Below are 20,107 nucleotides of genomic sequence, written 5' to 3'. Positions count from 1 at the left end.
GTAACGTAAATACATCAAACGTAACGCTTAATGTCCTCCTCGCAATGGCTAAACAGCAACAACAGTTCAATTTAGTACGCAAAATTTCCGAAAAAATTGTGTAAACAAACCGTGAATAAAATGGATTTACTGTTTTATTGCTACACACTCGGCCATAGTGAGCAGCCAACGCTGAGTCGTCTGGCCAATAAACTTTTTCGCCGGCATATGCTTGTTGACAAGTTCGAATAGCGCAAAGATGAAAGAAGGTGCGATGCGTGCCTTGGATTTAATGGACAGCTGCTTCCGGTCGAAATGGTTCTTTTCTGTTGTACAGATTCGTCGGGAACAACGACGGTGTGAAAAGTCTATTGGGTAAATCACACAGCGACTGGTGTTGCACTTGTGGTTTGACTGCTTGCTTGCTTGCTCAGCAGTGTTCCAGATCTTTTGTGGATATATTTTTCACTGCTGTAATACATTTTACGTGGAAATTGAAGAGTACAGAATAAGGAAGAAAACGATTAGTGTAGAAAGCAGCGCAGTGTTTGTGTAGGGTCTTGGTTTATACATCAGTAATGTTCATATTCCTAATATGACTACACTTTTTTGTGTTGAGCCAAATATGGACCTCTGTTGGACGTTCGCGTGCGCGTGTTACTGAGAGACATTGGCGCTAGTGATCACCGAGAGGTCATAGTGGCTTTCGACGATGAAAAACGATTATAGAAAATGCTGTATACGGACATCCCGAGTTCAAGTCACTCCGTCCAAAAACCTTATTTGTTATTGAAAATAATACGATGAATTGGCCTGACACACTCTCTGCAGGAGCAAACCGATCCTGGTGGGATCAGCTTCTAAAACTCCTAGCCATATGAAGTAAGTCGATATTCAATTGAAGAAATGATGTATGTTAGTAAACATTGAAATGAATCGGTTTGAGAAAAGTGACAAAACCACTTCAACCACTTTTTTCTTGTGATCGTATTAGAATAAATAAATAGTAGGGTATTGGGAATTGAAATTTATCAACTAATTAACCCTGTTTGCCCCTCAAGCTTGCAAATCAGCGCGTCGCATTCGTGGACCCGATCTCGTGCGTCCTGAGCACACAAAACAAACCCATGGCACTTCAAATGTGCAGGTGAGAGTTCAACCATAGGCTAAATTCGCATGTAAGCAACGGAAACGAAAACCTTCGTGCGCCGATTGGTCAACACACACAAATTCCCATCGGGTAGTGCTTGAAGCTAGTCATGCATCTTTCATGCAGTCTATCTAGTCATGCAGTTTTCACGACCTACACATAATATTAGTCTCAGTTAATTGTATCGCATTGACTTTAGTCGTACCATTATAACGAACTACTATTTCCAAAGTTTTACGATTTAGCCTAAATACCACCGTCAGCTTGATGTTCTTTAGACAACAGCTAGTTATAGAACGTTTTACAGTTTGTAGTGCCACTAGCTAGGAAGGCACCAGTTTTTTAGATTAGACCAACTATGATGATTATATAGCCGCGATGGAGCTGACCCCAACTGTCAATAACTAACCTTGAACCTAACTAATTGAACCCCAGCATTGACTCTAATGTCATCTGGCGGTAGCAGCTAATCTCTCGAAACGCACTGTTTCTGCCTTAACGCAAACGACTGCCCGGATGATGTGAAAGATAGGGTCTGACTTTGTAATCGGTGGCTTTTATTCGAATTGCAGTAGCGTAAGTAATTTTTTTGCCCCACAAAATTAGGTAATTGATTTTCGATTTTTTTCTTTACTGAACTACAATCTTAATAGATTTTCTATGCTACATTGTGTTGTCTCTAGCTGTCGTTTCAATTAGCCATATATCAGTCACAAAGCTATAGAAATTACATAGAATAAACTTACTGTGAATCGATTATAGGCAGGCACGCGATAATTAGTATAATATTGAACGATGCACCAGGCTCTAACACTAATGTGAAGTATCACATCACAAAATAAAGACGAAATCCACTGTGATATCTGTGTTTTGCATCATGTAATAATGTTTATTTATGTAACTAAATTACTAGGACTCTCTCTCATAGGACATCTCATGGGCAACTATCAAACAAGCTAGATGTATGTAGTGAGCACAGTATCCATAACGGAGTATAGAAGACATAATAACTGATTTATTTTTTGCAAACATAGAGGAAAGGTATAGATGAATTTCTAATGACAATAAGCCCGACATAGCAAAACGCGTAGGCAGTGATTAATAAGGGCTATTTTTACAACATAACCAAAAGCTATATGCTCGAGTACTGCCTTATTGTAAAGTGATATTTCTTTCTTAGTGAAGAAAACAGCCGATTTTATTAGACTTAACAGCAATGACGTTTATTATGTTTGTGTTTTTACGTACGTTGAACATTTTATTTTGATTTTATGTGTATTTGTTTTTTAGCCAAGACTACGAGGCATATGCACTCAGTGGGTAGTGAAGGGATCTATAGGTAGGCCTGCAGACTTTGGATCAGATAGATGCCTGTTTCGCTTTGAACAAGTAGCCTTTCATACAGTAATTCATTGATACTGGACGTGCCTGGCACCTCCAAAATGTCGGATTATATCCGAGAGTAAAGAAGAGTTCGCGCACATTCATTGGTTTTTTGAAGCTTGCAATTATGCGTTCCGAAGAATGTTACACATCGCTTGTTAATTTAAAGTTCACATTTTCGAATACTTTTAATGAAGTTCTTTGTCTAAGGAATTCAAATACATACCATCCAAATCCGCTCCGATCAATATACGTTCAACACTTGTCTAGGGAATATCAATACATTTACTCCGCTCTCGAAAGTGAAGGCCGGCTAAATAGAAACATCGATACGGAGAGGTACAACATGGAGCAGTGCGTTCGATTAATGGTTGATCAATAGTTTCAACATCTGTGCTGTTTACGCATCCGGATGTTATAAATGACAGTTCATATTTTGTGTTTATCTTGCACGTAATGCGTATGTATTACACATCGTCGTCGTCGTCGTCGTCGTCGTCGTCGTCGTAATTAACTTGCAATAGAAATTATCGCGGATCAGTTTGTTGCATCTCTCTACGGCACTGCGCGGTACGGCCAGTGTTTGCTGTTGTAGTAACAAGGCCTAGTAATGATAAAATGTCAGAGCGGATTGTCGACAATATTCATGTATATATATATAAAGATGGTTAGTACTCCAATCTAGTGCGTTACAGTACAACATACAAATAGTACGATAGCTGAGTAGCAATAGTCGTAGTAGCAATGGACCGTCCCACCGTTATCAACGACACGATGAGTCTAATGATTCGAAGTTGAGTGGGACGAGATAGCTAAATGACAAGTCATCATATAGACGAATGGTCGTTGTATTTGTGTATATATCGGGTGCAAATGAATCTGCGTCTATAACACGTCGCAGCTCATATCATAATGATATTCATCGTTTATTACTATTTGCCAACAATATCTTGTGCACTCACGTACTCATCGTGGAACCGATCGACAACTACGGACAATTCGGGCCTGGTTTTCCTAGTAATGGCTATCTTAAGTGGGTAGTACATTGCTTATTACAACAACAAGCAGCTATTGATTTTCTTCGTTTTAATTGCTGGCTGAACGTGATCCGTAGAGATGGTTTCCGAGCAGCGGTAAGTCGAGCCAACACATTTGTTTCCTCTTTTCATTTTTCACCTACGTCAGCCAATCTACACTAGTTGAGTTTCCATGGGCCAAGAAAATCACAAGCGGCTATGACTTGCTGTCTAATTGGGAGATTCAGATAACTTTCGCAGCACTACTCATGTCCGATACATGGGAAACGATCGTTCCCAAACATTAATTGCGTTAGTGGGAACGTATTATTGGCTTGACTTAGCGAAGATCGATGGAAAAGTCATCATCTACAAGATTTCTGCGGTGCTTTTTCACGCATCATTTTTTTCATTTTCTCATTCTATTCTATTTGCTTTGATCGACTGCTTGACCTTGTCAATTCGTTCGTCAACAACTGGCTTTTCGTGAAACGATGGCATACTAACACCGCACCTAAACGCCACTTGTTACTCGTTAAGTCTGCTTATCTCTGCCGCTCTCTTGTTCTCAACCATGAGTATGTCATATTGTAAGCACAGCTTTGCTTTAGCAACTTACTCTAGGTTTTAATTAATTCCATGTATCATAGGTATTGTTGTTAGTTAACGACATACGACGTGCGTATAGGACTGACTTCAGGTGGCATTTGTAGTTATGTGTCTACTGACGTTTGGCTTTGGGGCAACACTTTGCCCTATGGGCTGAATATCATGCGAGGTTGCCGAGGTACCCGTGAGATCAAAACCTTTCGGCTGGAGATGTAAAAATCACTAGGAGTTTCTAATAATGTCGCTACTTGTAAATTGGTATTGATTCGGATAATTTTATTTACAGGCTCCGCGCGTTCAGGACAGCATAATTTATGGCAACAGCTGCGAATATAAAAACAACAATTTGCAAATAGAAATTGCATAATGCGTGTTTCAAGCACTTTTCCTTCTGCTGTTCCTTCTCCTTATTATAAACCTTATTTTTATAGATGTATTACACTAACGATATGTTATTTGTTAAGTACCTGTTTTTCCGAGGCCACTTTAATTAGTCGAGTTTACCAAGTTAGGTTTACGTACAGTGATTGACTAATTGACGACAGCTTGCCAATACCGCATAATCTAGTAAACTGCACACAATTTTGTTTCTTGTTTGCTTCGTCAGCTGTTTGTGGCCCTGATAGGAAAAGACCCTTGCTGCTTTTTCCTGTACTTTATTCTTGGCTTGATCCATCTCTAACCGATATACATGCGACGATTGGGTGGGTCCCTCGCAGCTATAAATACAGAGACAACCGGACTGCTTTACTCTGAGAGTGAGTGTACCGTAATCTCTTGCACATCCTATATATCTATGTAACGCTTAACAATTATATATATATATATAGGCCTAGCATAGTCCATGCCGATATGTATGCTGTAGTCTGTATTCATGTGTTTCAGAGAAATATTTACGTATTGTGTACGCGATCGTACGAACATGACCCAACATACCGAGTGTATACCCACGAAGAGATTCACATGGAGCTAACAATGAAAAGGATTGCCGCTGAGTATGTACATACACATAAATGTGAAGATCTCCTTCAGTTCGAGAAACGACGAGACATTGATTTTCTACAATATAAAAAAGAAAAAAAAAAACAAGAAAAAAAAAAGAAAGCCAGGCTCTGTAGTATCAAACACAGTAATACAGTTTCCCCTTCTTCAAAAGTCAACAAGAGCTGACAACCTTTATTTGGTTGTATGTTGCTATGAATATATAATGGTCGTGACGATGGTTGTTTCACAATCTCTGTAAACTCTTTCGATATCCTCCTTGTTATCATTATATATGTGTACATCCCCCAATTGGTGTCATCCACCAGCGTTATAATATTTATTCAAACATTGTCACCTTTTGCATACTTGAAAATATCGATCGAGATATATTATTGTGTTCTCATTATCTATTATGCGAGCACGTATTGATTGCTATGATCAGCAAAACTGCAACAGAAATGTCACGGAAACGAATCATGGCATGGATCAGCCATCGGCCACACGTTAAAACTATGAATCACAAAGGAACGACTCGATATCGACTATGTGGTTACCTCATTCACTCGAACCCAATGGCATTTATTTGTCAGTGACGATCAAAAGTTTCGCGAATAACTCACCAGGTGGCATGCAGACTTCGCATTATCTGTTGTATGAGCGCTTCCATGTACGTATACTAGAATACATTGCTGCTAATGATGAGAATATAGTAATAAGCGTTATTTTGGGAATTTATTACATATTCAATATATATATATATATATATATATAATGTAATAACTATAGTATCTTAACGATTTGTTATTCGCTAGGATGGTATAAGTAATGATGAAGCCAAAATTGATCTCGTTTGGCCGATGGTGCTTAGTCGTTCGTTCAATACATAGACGACACTGGAGGAGTGGTAATTTCGAAGCGGCTATTAATACATAGCATGGTTCTTTTCTCTACAATGTTATGCGGCATGTTGGCATAAATCAGGAGTTAATTTTTGGGTAAATCGATTTGACTGGTGATTGTTTACATATGGTTGTTTGATGCAGTACAGCGGCAAGGTCTGCGTCGCGCAACCTCAGCTGTCCGATTGATGATTGGCTTCGACGACGACGATGGTGATGATGATGATGATGATGATGATGATCAGAATGAGGAAGATATGAATCTGTGAGAACTGGTATGTGAGTGACGATAGCTTCCTGGAACTCTTTACGGTCTTCTTGGTTCGAGAATATTTGACAATTTTGATAGGGTCCTCTGATTGTCGATCACTTTCAAATTGCTGCAACAGGAGATTCACGGAGGATCGATTTACTGAATGCAATTCTAGGTCGGCGCGATTCATGACTTCTGATTTTATTATGTAAAAAAAAAAAAAATGTCAGTTGATCCGCTCATTGATTCGTCTACTGCATATTGTTGTCTTCATAAAGCTACTTACCGTACGTAGTCAGCTACGACATCATTGTGATTAGCGGTTTTCGAGGCAGCCTGCGGGTGCGGATGCTCGATCCCCAGCCGCTGGCTTCTCGCGTACCGCAAATGTCGAAGCGTCTGACCAATCATGTGCATTTTCTCGAAATTCACCAACCCGTCGATATATGTCTTGTTCCCCAGATGGCAGAACGTCATATCCTTTAGCAGTAGCGGCATAAAGGGAATCTGCAAGGGAATTTATAGGAGGGATCATATCAACTGGAGTTGAGTATAACAGTACAGATTTCATAATGATAACGCGTGCAGGAGTATGACGAAAGCGTATAATACAACGACTCTGTAAAGTATTTCACATACGCATATCTACGAGCGGTATTTAGCGACATGTCGAAACGAGATTAGTTCCAATAGTTTTACAACTTCTTTAATATTCTGAAAATGTGATGCATCCGAAAATTTCACGAAGCTGAGATCTATCAAAAAACGACTCACCAGTGGTGGCTGAAGCTTTGCCACGGCAGAGCGATATCGTTTGTGGTTCCGTGAAGGATCGATTAAGTTTTCGAGATCTTCAAATGTGCGGCGTAGCTTAGATGGAAGACGCTCCCACGTCTGGCTGAGGCGGGAAACCGCCTGATTACCCAAACCCATAACGATTGCGAACAACGAATTCAGGTTTTGGTACTCGCGACAGCTAATAACAAATTAATATTTAGATCCGGATGCTTTTATGACGGTCCTAGTTAACGCATTCTATGCGAAGATTTACACACAAGCATTTCATGTTCGGTGTTCCTAGTCTGTTTCTATCGTTATACTCTCCGATTTGTTTCTAGGGGATGTTAGATCAAATTATTATTACTATAATTTAGATCTAAAAGATTATCGTAGCACGTTCATCATGCAAAGTTGATCACTTACTGTTGGGCAATCTTGATGAACTTCTTTAACAGCTGTACTCTTCTCGAAAGGGAATTGGCTTGACACATCTCCGTTACGACCCAGAATTGAACTATGTTAAATCTTCGTTGGAACATGTCTAGATTGGACATGCCTCGCCGAAACTGGTTTCTACCAAACACTTGATAGATTAGTTCATACTAAAAAAGTAGAAAATAAACGTCAAGTTATTATAAATGTGTTTACTTATTACATCTACGCGAGACTTGCCAAGCAGAAGAACGACATTATTATGCAATAATCATTTCTTACTTAAGACTTACTTACCTCGTGGACAGTAGTGAAAAGCTTCCATTCATAAACGGCCATATGGTAGGCGATATCTTGAGAACTCAGTGACTCCAAGATATTTGCCGTCCCGTCTACAAATGGGTTCTGCTCTGCGACTGGTGTCTGTTTAGAAGTAAAATAAATAATTATGCATGTCATATTAAATTATACAAGTTTAGTTCAGTTCTGCAGCAACGTAATCACAACCAACTGGTCCTATATGGCCATTCAAGTGCCGTCTGACGCCTACATCGTTAATCTATTTTTACACGGTACATTAGTCGACAGATTTCTACAAGTAATCAATAATGGCAATACTGAGCAGAGAGTTCAATTACCTAGTAGCAGCAATAAGGGACCTTTATTTAAACTAAGGGCTCCTTTTTCCGATACAGTCCTTTTCTCAGTTAAGCTGCTGTCCTGCTTATTTTTGTCGTCGGAGGAGTCGAAAAGATCCTACGGATCAGTTTATACGAGTCTAGAAAACAGCTGAAGTAACTTACAAGTGAATCGAGGTGCTCAATGGGCACAATGAAGAGTCGTCCATTTATCGATAGTCCGGTGGCAACGGATACTTCGGCTTCGTTGAAAGGCAACCGTTCACCTGTACTCTTCACCTCGACGAGAATCGTTTCGTCAGCTGGCATAGTTGTTTTCTCGGTAGCTGAACGTTTAATTTGGTCAGCTGTCGCGATTATGGGTGTTTTTAGCGTCACGTACGTATGATCTGCACAATATACTCGAAAAATAACTAGAATGCAATTAATCACAAACAAACAATAACATAAGCATAATTTATTAGATCTCAGTAAGGCTCTGAACAGAAGTTATCGACGGGCGGAAAATTCTTGCTAACATGCGAAATCGCGGCAAATTACTCACAAGTAAAATGTTCAACACAAACAGCACAACATACCAAGTGAAGAACTTACTTTCATCATTTTCTTTGAAGGGTCGTATGTTTTGTAGATCGTGCAGTGCTCCGTTGCCTCCTGAAGTACTGTTGCCCACCCCACTGTTCGAGTTGTTGGCCTGAGTGCTACCGGACCCATTCGGACCGGTTGGGGTATCATCGGTTGTAGTACTTCCCGACGAAAGGTGCCGAATTTGACCGTAAGCGTCCACCTTCCACTTCTGGCCACTTGTCTGGCTCGGATCCGTGCGATACCTTAAGTATGTCGCAGCACACACAAAGCGTGCATATAGATGACGTGAGTAATCGACAAACTGGTACCCACTCTTTGCTATTTACAAAAAATTGATAGTCGTTGCAAGTAAACTCTTTTCTATAAGGATGACGGTGGCTTACCTGTAGCTACCTTCGTTTTTTGTCCATCACACAACTACGTTTAATGTCGAATCAACCCTAGGTGGTCCGGATGTTTACATAATCATACGCATAAAATTCATTTGACCTTTGAAGAAGGCGAGCATTTTTCCTCAGGCAAAAAAATTAACTCCTTAAATTTCGGTTTATGGAAACATTTTAAACCGCTTGCTTAACTTACTTGTTGACGATATCGAATAGTCGTTGCACGATAGCCTTTTGGTCGATGAGATAGTGTCCGGGGTACCGAATCTGGTCTTCTTCAATAGCCCCAGACAGTTCCTCGAGAAAGCCCTGAACAACAGGGTCCTGATAGAATGGCTCTCGCACGACCCCAGCCCACGCTGCTGTAAAGTGGACAACGCGGCGTTTTGATGACAGAATAAACTCACGATCCTAAAAACAGAAAACGGCCGGTGAAGTAAGTGCGTGTCTAGCATTTAGCACAAAATGACAAAAGAACTACGAATATACCGATGAATTACTTTCCAGCAAGGGTTAGCGCTGAAAATTAACGAAATATGTTCTGCTAACTCAAGCGAGATTACTTTGTTTAACGACTTGGCAGGCGAAACTGGAAAAAACTTAATTTTCTAGAGCAGTGTTCATCGAATGCAGTTCGTAGACAAGTGATCTTCATTATAGACATTGCGATCTAGACAGATATTTGAGGACATATTGTTGGACAGTTAAATGTTATTTATATATAAATGGTAGAATACCTGTCGTTGATTCACTGAGTCAAGTCTGTAATGTTTCATAAGTTCAGGGCAAAGTTCATGCGACGGCATGAAAATGACGTGGGTGAGTAGAAAATCTTCAAGGAACGAGTCTGCGCCAGTTGTACTGCCTCCTAGAGACCAAAGCACTGTAAATGATAGTATCGATAAAATCACAACAAAAGTAGATTAAACATATTATATACAAATTACGGAAATACGTAAAATGAGTTTAAAAGATCCGAAATATTTCGACGAGATACCTATCCTCTGTGGAAATATGTAATGTCTTTTTTTACCTTGATGTTCGTCGCCACGCTCACCGATACGCGTCTCAAGGAGGTGTTCCAGCATTTTCTGGGGTGTACCGGCCATAACCGTGTACCTGTAAGGGTGACTCTAAGTATGAGTTCTACGGAATTAAAATTATCATTCTCTCTGCGTTTTTTATACTGAAATGTCTAGTGGACCTTCTAAAGAAAATGACAAAAACGCAAAGCGAAATAAGTCTAGCCTCTAACGTAAGTCGATCTTCTTCCGGATCTTAATATAATATGTATTAGATCTTCTTTATTGATGAAATACTTAAATATGTTGGCAGTACATCGCGAATGTGTGAGACTTCACATATGACTGGTTGGATAAGAACGCTTTATTGCTCATACATTCAGGGGCCCATCACCGTACTAGAATGAAAAACAATTATAGTAACAAATAAATAATTTAAAACAATAAGTTGTCGCCAATAATCGTCATTCGAATAACCGAAAGTACATTGGGATTCAGTCAAAGGAATTGAATTTACTCTAATTAAATGCTGCCGTCATCCTGTTTTTCGTTTACGACGTTTGTACCGCAACACGATCATGGACGACGTTAACCTAGTGGATTATCTTTTTTTTTTTTCACACGAACGTTACGTGTATCGGTCCTTGTCGTTCCCCCTGCCCCATTTATCATGTCGCCACCGTCCGAACTCTGCTCAGGTACTTTCTTGTCAGTTACATCGTCAGTCAATGCCTCTAAAACCATGGCTAGTCATACCACTGTAGATATTTGTTCGCTACGCTGTATATCGGGAGAGAAAAATGACGACTAGATCCAGCAATAATAGCAGCAACATCGACCAACTAATAGAAGGACTATGAAGGCCATAACAGCGCGGCACATCACGCAAGTAGGCTATGCCCGTGTTACATCATGACAAGATGGCTTGAAAGGACTTCACTGAAAATCAATTCTGCGATGGTTTTAGTCAAGCATGTTTATTCCTGTCACGTGTACGAAGGCCACCATAAGCTTTAATATTACCAGACCTATCCACATTCATGTTGGCTTCTGAACCCGGTCTAGATACAGACGCTTTTTTTTTTTATAAAAAAGGAGTAAATTAAGGATGGAGTCATTGTCTAAATAATATTGATCCAAAAAAATATTAGATATATAAATAATATCTAAATAAGAATGTGATGATGGTAATTTAACAGTAGTCGATGCTGAAGCATACAAAGGTGACAACTTTATGATTGTCCAGTAATGCATGACTAAAATCGTTTATTCAATTTCCGGCTTGCTTTGAAAGGAAGCAACAAATCGTTTGGGACAACTCATAATGGCTCGTCCAAGTAACTGATCTCTGAGCTAGCAGCCCCGAACTTTACCCATAACACAAAATGACATACCGGACATATTGTTAGAAAATGTACAAATCTATTAAACATGATGCAAAGTTAACGATCATAGTTATTCCCGCATCTTCGTAACGATGTTTTACTAGAAATCATCTTACTTCATCTTCGGCTGTTGCTTGTACCTGTCCCGGGAACTAACAAGCAAAGTCGAAACCGCTGTTTGATCAAGACGATTTCAGTTGTCACACTTAGCGCCATGTCAAAAATACTTCGTATTTCTCTGCTTTTTTTACTTCACAGACAACTGATTTTTCCTATTTACTCCCTTCACGCAACCAGTGTAAGAAGTCATAATTCCCAATAGCTAAGTTGTCTGTTATTATATCTATGGTTTCTATCTGGCGCCCTTAGCTCACTCTCGTCTTTCATTATAACGGATCACATTTGCTTTGCAACTTCCGTTAACGCACCCGTTATCAAGTAAAGCGCAATTTTCGATATTGTTTTTTGTGTTAAGATTTCCAGTAAATTTTCATGCACCACTTCGTCTTATCTCGCAACAAATTTCGCGCCTGTTGATTTCAGTTCTCGTTGACGGATGGCCTGCTGAAGTTGTAGACTACCATTGTAGCCGAAATGATGATAATTGCGGCGTTCTATCTTAGATAACGTTCATACGAGTTTCTCTAAAAGATGGTTACTGCTGATCTGACTTCCTTTTACTGGCCACTCGGCGTTAGATCTTTTTGCTAAAGTGTGACGCCTTGGCGAACAAAAGAAAAAGATTTCACTGCGAAAGACGACAGAAAGATTCAGTCGATGATTCAAATTATCTGTTAACTTGTAATTATTCCGTCAATTTGCGTTAATGTCGCTTTCGTTCGTCCGTAGTTCCATTTGGTGTCACAATTGATTTGTCTGACACAGCGATAAAGCAAAGAAAATGATGAAAATATACATCGGCGCTGAGATCGATTTGCTTTCAGTTCTATGTGAGCGCCGACGCGAAGTTTCCACGAAACTTCGAAAAACTTCGTTACAGGCCACATGGCAAGAGTGGACAACGACAGCGGGAAGGTGGCAGCTAACTACAAATGTTTTGCAGCCGATTAGAAGATGCCATGAGTTCTACGCTAGTGTCGCCAAAAACTAACTCTTGCGTTTAAATGTTGGTCTTTTTTTCTTTTAAATACTGGCAGCAATCAGCGGCATTTGCATGTAGTCACTTCTGGCCTCCCTCAATCGAAATCAACAATCATTGCCGCCAAGGCGTTCTTTCGCCGCACGCTCATGTGGGTCGAGGATATAGAATCGATGGACCGAGCTGAAGTCGGTCTCTTTGCTCTTTTGTTCCTTGTTTGATATTGTTCGTGAAATCGATTGTTACACGCAGTTCTTTCCTTGCTACTATTTTCCTTTGAAAAAAATCCCACTTCTTCCTTTACTACTATGCGTCACACGCGGGCGAATTGAAAGTGTAGAGGGTAGTTCCTGTTGCTTGAGTGTCCACTGCTATCCAAGTCAGTAAGCAAATATGAAATCCCCTTCCATTGGGGACACGTCCAGGGCAGCTAAAAGTGACAAGTTCACGACGAGATCCGAAACGCGATGCGGAAACCCGTCACGTGTAGGTACACGGTAGATGCTACACGACGGCATACATACAGATACCGGCAAGGAAGGACGACGTTAACAGTCTGAGGTTAATCCGGGTCAAGAGCATGAAAAACTAGTATGGTCCCAATGCAACATCCAGTGATGATGTCTTGCATTTTCGACATATACGTATTTGTCGTATAATGTCGACGCTAAAACAGCAGATCGTGAATGCCGTGAAGCAACGGGCCAACAGCAAGGCGTACTAGAAAATATCCCACATAGCGTTTACGCAGAGCCGGCGACAACAAAGCTCATATCGCTCCTCCTAACTGCACACCTTCATCATTACGTACACATTACACAGGTACCCCAGTGTTAGCCATTCTCGTTGATGTGTTAACCGTTGATCATTAAACGATTCATAACAATAACCTACGTACTTGTCTGGCTGATTTAGTTGTTGTTGTTCTCTATGAAACTCATCATAATGATAATAATTAGAAAGCCAAAGGATAGGAACTAACCGGAGTTACTGGCAATAATCATAGCAAACACGGAGTAACCCTAATAGTTTAAACTTAGTTTCAAGCAAAATTCTTTCGTTCCATTTACCAGCTGCAGCCAACGCACCCGTCAGCGAGTTCTTACCGCAGCTTTGGTGCTAGTAACTGTAGCTTGACGCCGTTTGGCTAGTGTGCATGTATAGTGCTTAAAGTATATGTACTACTGTACAGTCGGTTCAACCCAGTCAGAAGTAATGCGGTTTATGACGTTACATTGTTTGTTTACCGTCGTTGCCTGCCTTGTATAGAGGCAGAAAAGTTCATTATAAGATTTCACTTGAAGCGCTGCTGTTGTTGATGCTGTTGACAGCGACGGTGGCGGAAAGAACGTGCAAAACAAACAATTGACAAGATTAGTGCTTAATTAGGATGTCGTCCGTGTCAACGTACGGTGTGAGAGGTCCGCGCAAAAGTTTACCACTTAATCGCTACTATTAAATTATAAAGAGACTCTAGCATAAGTTCAATAAAGATGTCATATTATTATTTCCTGAAACAGTGACAGAAACTGAATAATAAAATTGGTTGGGGGACATTGAATTGCATTGCTTTCTGAGATGTCAGCTTGTTATTCCGTCATTTGTAGGACCTCTGTGATATCTATGAAAGGCGAAGTGCGCGTCGGGACCGCGTAGAACAACCTGCCAATGATGTCCTGATAAGCTGATATACGATAAAAATGAAGACTGTTTACTTTTTGGCGTAATGTATCACTGTACGAGAAAATTGCGTACGTTTATTGAGTGTTGCCTCTACCTTTAGCCTAATCATCGACGCAATTGCCGCCCCGATAGCGCGGCGTGTGTATAGAAGACACGGAATGAGCGGGCGAGCAAACGACAAACTCCCCACAGCGACGCACGGGGGGCTGGAAGATGAACATCATTCAACCCGGCAGTTAAAGCAACAGCGAACGCCACGACAGCGAGGTGCAATGGCAAAATTTTTCCGGTTGTCACTCGTGTCCACGGCCACGTGCGCCATCCCAATGGGGAAAAGGGGAAATTGTCAAAAACTTTGCCAGCACAGTCAACTCTTGCTATCCAGCGGTCCGCCAATCGAACAATAGCAATTAATAAAAAAGTTCTATAAATAATATTAAACGTCAAAGAGCAAAGACAAGTTTACGATAGTAGCTCAGTTAAATGAGGCCGACTTCGAAGTGAGGCCAAGCAAAGACTGAGAACTTCGAGCCGTGAAGTAAAGGTATACCTGAGTGCTACACCAGGGAGGTTACTTATCTGTACGATATAGGACACGACAGGCGCCTATCGTCTAGATAGGATCTGTAATTAGTAAATAAGGTTACACCTAGGAAACTAAATGGTTAGTCTCTGGTCGAAATGTCGGCTGCAGAAGAAGCAATGAATTTTGAAGGAGCTAGCTGCCATTTCAAGATGGAACCAGGTTCGAAGGAGGGAAAAACGTAGCCGACGAGCTGTTAGTTCCCGTTAGGACCTGCGCCTGCCTATAAAAACGTGTGTAAGAAAAATGTATAAGAGCCTAAATAAAGGCCGAAGAACGCGTTCATTTATTGCTGCAGAATTGTTGTATAATGATCTGCCATTGGCTCGGCGACGTCTGACATACCTGCGAAAAAATATATCGCAAAATAACACTAGATTTTGCATAAAGTCGCACAATGAATGAATTAACTAATCTCTGGAACATTTTTCGCATTCAATTCTGCTGCGTTTCTAGTTAAATCGGCAGCCTGCTGACATTTGGGTGACGCTTAGGAACCCTAATAGATTCATCAAATATAATAGCATAGCTACTACAGGTGAATATATGAACACGAATGTCTTACTTGTAGTGCGACGCATTGTAAATGGCGTTGTTCCGGTTGTTAGCCAGTGCGTTATTGGCCTGTTGCCCGTTGGGTCCTGCCTGCGTTTGGTTGCTGATGGCTGCAGGGCCGGTACCAATCGGGGATCCTGTTTGGACCTCCTGATTTTGTGGGCTTGTTTTCTGCAGGACCAATACATCCTGGCCATGCTCTTTCAGGCGCACTGTGTTTGCCTCAACATCCTTTAAGAAAACATAAGAAAGCAAACAAGGAATCGGCATAGGACAAGGAGTTAATAATTGTTTGTATCTAAATATGTTACTAAATACTTACGTTAACTAAGTACGTTTTACATTTCAGATTCAATAATTAGTTAGTTGTAGAAATGTTTTGAATGTTATTCAGTCTGTAGTAGAAAGCAGTTTTGTTCCGCTCACAGATCCAAAACTACAAGTGAACTGCCTGAAAAACAAATCGAATTTTGCAGACTTTACAGAGGAGCGAGAAAATAGTTCACTGAGTTGTCCACTGTACAAATCAACCGTGGACTTGGTTTACGAAACTTAAACTTGAGGTCAAAGTTACATATATTTAAAATCTAGTAAATGCTGTACCGACTGAGAAGGAGGTAAAAATAGTTATACAGCAACGACCTTTTCATCGATGAGGTGCTCCCTTACTCATTTAAGGACAACCATGAAAAGGAAACAGTAATAACATCATTATATTTCCTTAATATAACACAAGGTAATGCACAAGCTACCTGTACGCTGTATTTTATAAATACAAAGGACGCATAGTATATCCTTGATGTACACAATTGATCATAAACGTCGACAAAGTAGATTGATTGTAAACGAGGAATAACTATCGATTCGACATTATAATCAATATTTCTCTAACCTTGAGATTGAAATAATTACAATTTCAAGTTTCCCTGCTTATGTCAACTGTATTGCGGAAGCACGAAGTTACCCGACCCGATCCGCCGACTCCCTAATGGTATCTAGCTACGGTTGTAAAGCAAATAACCAACACAAGGTCCCGATCAATGACGACGCTAAAACGTATCGATCTTTGAGTTTCAAATGTAATCATATTATAGAAGAAAAAATCCACTGATCGAACGAAAAAAGATGTTGCACGTCGTCAAATTTTAGGTGCTCCCAGATCGCTCTCGTCATTTATAATAGTTATTATTTCCCATTTGGCTTGCTAAATAACCTCTGAGCAAAAAACAGATCCGTGTCAGCGTTTGCTTCTAATCTTTAAGCGTGCGTTCACAAGTAGGAGGCAGTCAAATAGCTCTCATCCGTCGATCGTCATTGAAATCGAAATGCCCAGCTAGTCCAATGTGAGCGGAAGTGTTGGCAACGGCCCCCTCTGACATCCTTTATTGAAACAAACGGTAATTACTCGGTCACGATCATGAACAAAAACCGTACATAACAATGATGCACTGAGCGTCGATCATGTACACCAGTGATGGATATAGCACAACGACTGACTGAATAGTAGCCACAATATGTTAGTCGTATCTATTGAAGCAACGAGAAAATCAACACCGTGAGAGTGCTTATATATTATGTAGGGTCATAGAGAATTTTCTATATATATTGACATATATTCATATGTCGCCATATACAACCATATATACTTGTTAATTATTACCGAGGCAATAGTTGACATAATGGGCTTTATTCATGATTCGTTTAGGCTTAAAATCATGCAGTATAAGGAGGTAACAATATCTAATGGAAACCTTCCAGCGTTCCTGGTCAGTCAAAAGTAAAGCTATCATAAGGTGAAATTGATCTACACGGGTTTCGTTAAACATCTACCGAGACGATCGTGTGAAATCGCCTTAGATGTTATTATAAAGACATCGAATCAGTAGATGTTCCATTATGCAATATGTACGCAGATGTAGCTAGATGAGGATTATGACATGCCTGTATAGTTACCTTCGCTAGCGCGGCGTAGTTAGAGAGGTATCAAATGAAAACGAAGGTGAAATTCAGGAGCGATAACGACGCTAATAGAGCAAACATAGACATTTTACGATGACAAAGGATTACATCGATTCAACGACTCGCCGTAAACGAGCCGGCTGAAAACAAACGGAAAGAAATGAGAAAACGTAGATCTGATGCCAGCAGTGCGACTTCCGCATCGAGAATTCACAGCAGGAGAAGTCAATCCGCGATTCCGACAATAATCAGCCCATCTCAGCTGACGGTCAGGATAGTTTTCTACCAGCTGAGTTAAAGCGAACCCGCCATGATGACGAAGCGTAACGGAGCGTCAATGTCAGTGTCAACAACAAGTAAACACAGGGTATTACAACAACTCAAGGTGTCAACAATCTGCCGCCTACAACTAGCGACAAGAGATGACAGCTCCATAATAACAGCCGAAGTATAAAATATATTTGGCCTCAAAGTCATTGCGGCCTTTACTACGCTGGACTCGTGCCAGCTGAATTAATGATGTTTACATTTACGTTCACCTTTGTAAATAAAAAAATTATTCTATTTACGTTTACAAACAATAGGCTAGATAGACATATCGGTATTGGCTGGAAGATGTTCGAGCAAGAATCGTTTGGGTAAGGTGCTAAACAACTTGGTATTGTAATATTTCGTCGGTCAGAAAACGGTTTGGCAGCCTATTACCTACTCTTGCTGTCAGCTCATTTGGTTAAGCCGTTTGGCTTGAGAGCTGGTGGGATTTATCTATTTTTTTTTTTTTTTTTCTAGACTAAGTAAATGTTTTGGCTCTTACATTCGGTACGGCCGTTGAGCATTGCTTCAGACGGCTGGTTCCCTTACGAAGTGAAGTGTGTCAACGCCGGGTTCCGAACCTACGTCATTGCTTGCCTCTAATTTTAGTGAGCAAAGACGTTCCACTAGAACATGACGGGGGCTGATTTTGGCCCGCTTTCAAAATATTCCTGACCACAGTTCACAAGTGATTGTTTGACTTCTTTAGAAATTGTCTCACACGTATATGTTATATTATAGCGCTAATAGAAGCGATGTACTGTCAAATGTGTGGGTATAATAAAAACGCTGTGAAGACCTCTATTGACGCACTAACGTATTTATCCCATGTCCGTAATATTATCAATGATCGTATGGATGCAGTTATAACTACGAATACTGATTCACCCACGGTTTTTCTTTTAATGCACAACAAAGATTCGAAACATACCGAGCGTTGTGTTGGCAAAACGTCTGCCCATTGGCTTGGTTTATTTTGCTCAATTAAAACTATTGACGGTGCATTAGGTAATTTTTACGGTAAATTACCAGTGCTGCTAGCGGAACTTGAACGATAAAAAGACACAACTTATAGTCTGAGAGATTCATTCACGATTCAATACATTACATACTAAAGGTGGTCATACTGAACAACCACGAACGAAAAAAAGCAAAGCTTCATTTATTCGATCGCAATTTGTACTACCAATGCGTACGAATGTTGTGTTAGGAATCACCATAACGAACGAAGACCACGGCAAAATTCTTGGACGTACTGGCGGGTTCGGTATCGGCGGCATGCGTTCCCAATAAACAACCATCATGTGCAGCGAAAAAGGACCGCGAGATGAGGACCAAACTAGCGGACTGGAATCTCGAACCGCAGAAAAGTTCTGCCCTAACACTATGATGTTCATGCAAGCTTTGGTGTGGAATACCGAAGTTTTAACTGGAAGAGGCAGGAGAATAGATCGACGAAAATGAAGCAGAATAAGAGAGAATACCCGAAACAGTACTCCGTAAATCAGTTCGCTATTCAAAGCTATGGCTTTTTAAACTACCATGTAATAGCTAAAATAAAAAAGAAACTACAGACCCGTTGTCAATCGCAAACACTGCTTTGATAGGTAGTCTACATACTAAAATGTAGCTTTGAAAAGGTAGCAAAATGCCCAAGACGAAATCATACACTGACATAGCAGTTGTTGTTAATCCCATTATATCAAAGAAAAAAAAACGCTTTTTGCGACTATAACAGCATGTAGCATAATAACGAAGCTGAATGGCATAAAACAAATATTATCAAATTTGCATTTATGGGGCAACGGTCAGTCCTCGGAACCGGATGTACCAGTTCCTTTAACTACACGTTATCCTAATTGCATATATATAGGGGACAGCATGAATGAACGGTAAGTTGCTCGTCTTTGCAGTAAAACCTACTGTGAAACTAGCGCTAGAAGGCCCAGAACGCAGCGTTAACGTTCGGCGGTGACGAACGGCGGAACAAACCCACGAAATCTTACTCTGTTACCGAAAAATTCGTTGGCGGATTAAGCCTGCTGGCCGCTTACCCCGCCGAAAAGTGCAAGACACTTACAACTTTGCCACTTTACAGGACAAGTCGAGTTTATTTTCACACAAGTTGCAGTTCTCCCTTACCTTCGCGATTTTTCTCGTTGACTGTTCTCATCTACTTCAAAGTTGTCCTGTTGTTTTGTTTGTAAAAAAAACTGCCTGCGATTTTAGTACGTCTAAGCAGCTCGCGTTTCATACGCTTTGCGTTGCTTTACCCAACTGGCAGACAACAATAGCCGCCAACTGCTACGCGGTGGCCAACTAACCAGCAGCGCTACCTCTTTCCAGGTGACGTTTTTTTTCATTTTGTCTATATTCAGCACAAATCATCTTATTGTCTGCTTTCTGAATTTC

General features: G+C 40.5%; 1 protein-coding gene and 1 long non-coding RNA gene across 12 annotated transcripts in view; one reads left to right on the top strand and one right to left on the bottom strand.

Moving 5' to 3' along the window:
* Positions 1-1,322: 1,322 nt before the first annotated feature.
* On the top strand, positions 1,323-19,589 carry LOC111269306 (uncharacterized). 6 transcript variants are annotated; one of them, XR_015314543.1, is made up of 5 exons: positions 1,327-4,895; positions 5,023-5,132; positions 5,564-5,788; positions 6,165-6,295; positions 7,509-7,692. It is a non-coding gene; the product is annotated as an uncharacterized LOC111269306 (long non-coding RNA). The 6 variants fall into 6 exon arrangements; XR_002685710.2 differs by having other exon boundaries at positions 1,955-3,645; positions 4,745-4,895; positions 5,023-5,788; XR_015314540.1 differs by having other exon boundaries at positions 1,323-4,895; positions 5,023-5,788; positions 5,934-6,295.
* Epac (Exchange protein directly activated by cAMP) overlaps positions 5,835-20,107 on the bottom strand; it is an 87,328-nt gene continuing 73,055 nt past the window's right edge. For all 6 annotated transcript variants that reach the window (XM_022848776.2, XM_022848780.2, XM_086972043.1 and 3 more), the window contains 11 exons: positions 15,435-15,655; positions 10,131-10,216; positions 9,835-9,980; positions 9,294-9,508; positions 8,718-8,953; positions 8,289-8,536; positions 7,783-7,908; positions 7,477-7,655; positions 7,048-7,249; positions 6,560-6,780; positions 5,835-6,400 (listed from right to left, as the gene is read on the bottom strand). In XM_022848776.2, coding sequence (XP_022704511.1) covers positions 6,328-6,400; positions 6,560-6,780; positions 7,048-7,249; positions 7,477-7,655; positions 7,783-7,908; positions 8,289-8,536; positions 8,718-8,953; positions 9,294-9,508; positions 9,835-9,980; positions 10,131-10,216; positions 15,435-15,655 — 1,953 coding nt within the window. In that variant the 3' untranslated portion in view covers positions 5,835-6,327. The remainder of the gene's footprint in view (positions 6,401-6,559; positions 6,781-7,047; positions 7,250-7,476; positions 7,656-7,782; positions 7,909-8,288; positions 8,537-8,717; positions 8,954-9,293; positions 9,509-9,834; positions 9,981-10,130; positions 10,217-15,434; positions 15,656-20,107) is intronic.

Source organism: Varroa jacobsoni, unplaced genomic scaffold (assembly GCF_002532875.2).
Source record: "Varroa jacobsoni isolate VJ856 unplaced genomic scaffold, vjacob_1.0 scaffold_1376, whole genome shotgun sequence".
NCBI classification, from domain to species: domain Eukaryota; kingdom Metazoa; phylum Arthropoda; class Arachnida; order Mesostigmata; family Varroidae; genus Varroa; species Varroa jacobsoni.
The sequence above is the reverse complement of the archived record's forward strand: the minus strand, read 5'-3'. Positions and strand labels throughout refer to the sequence as shown.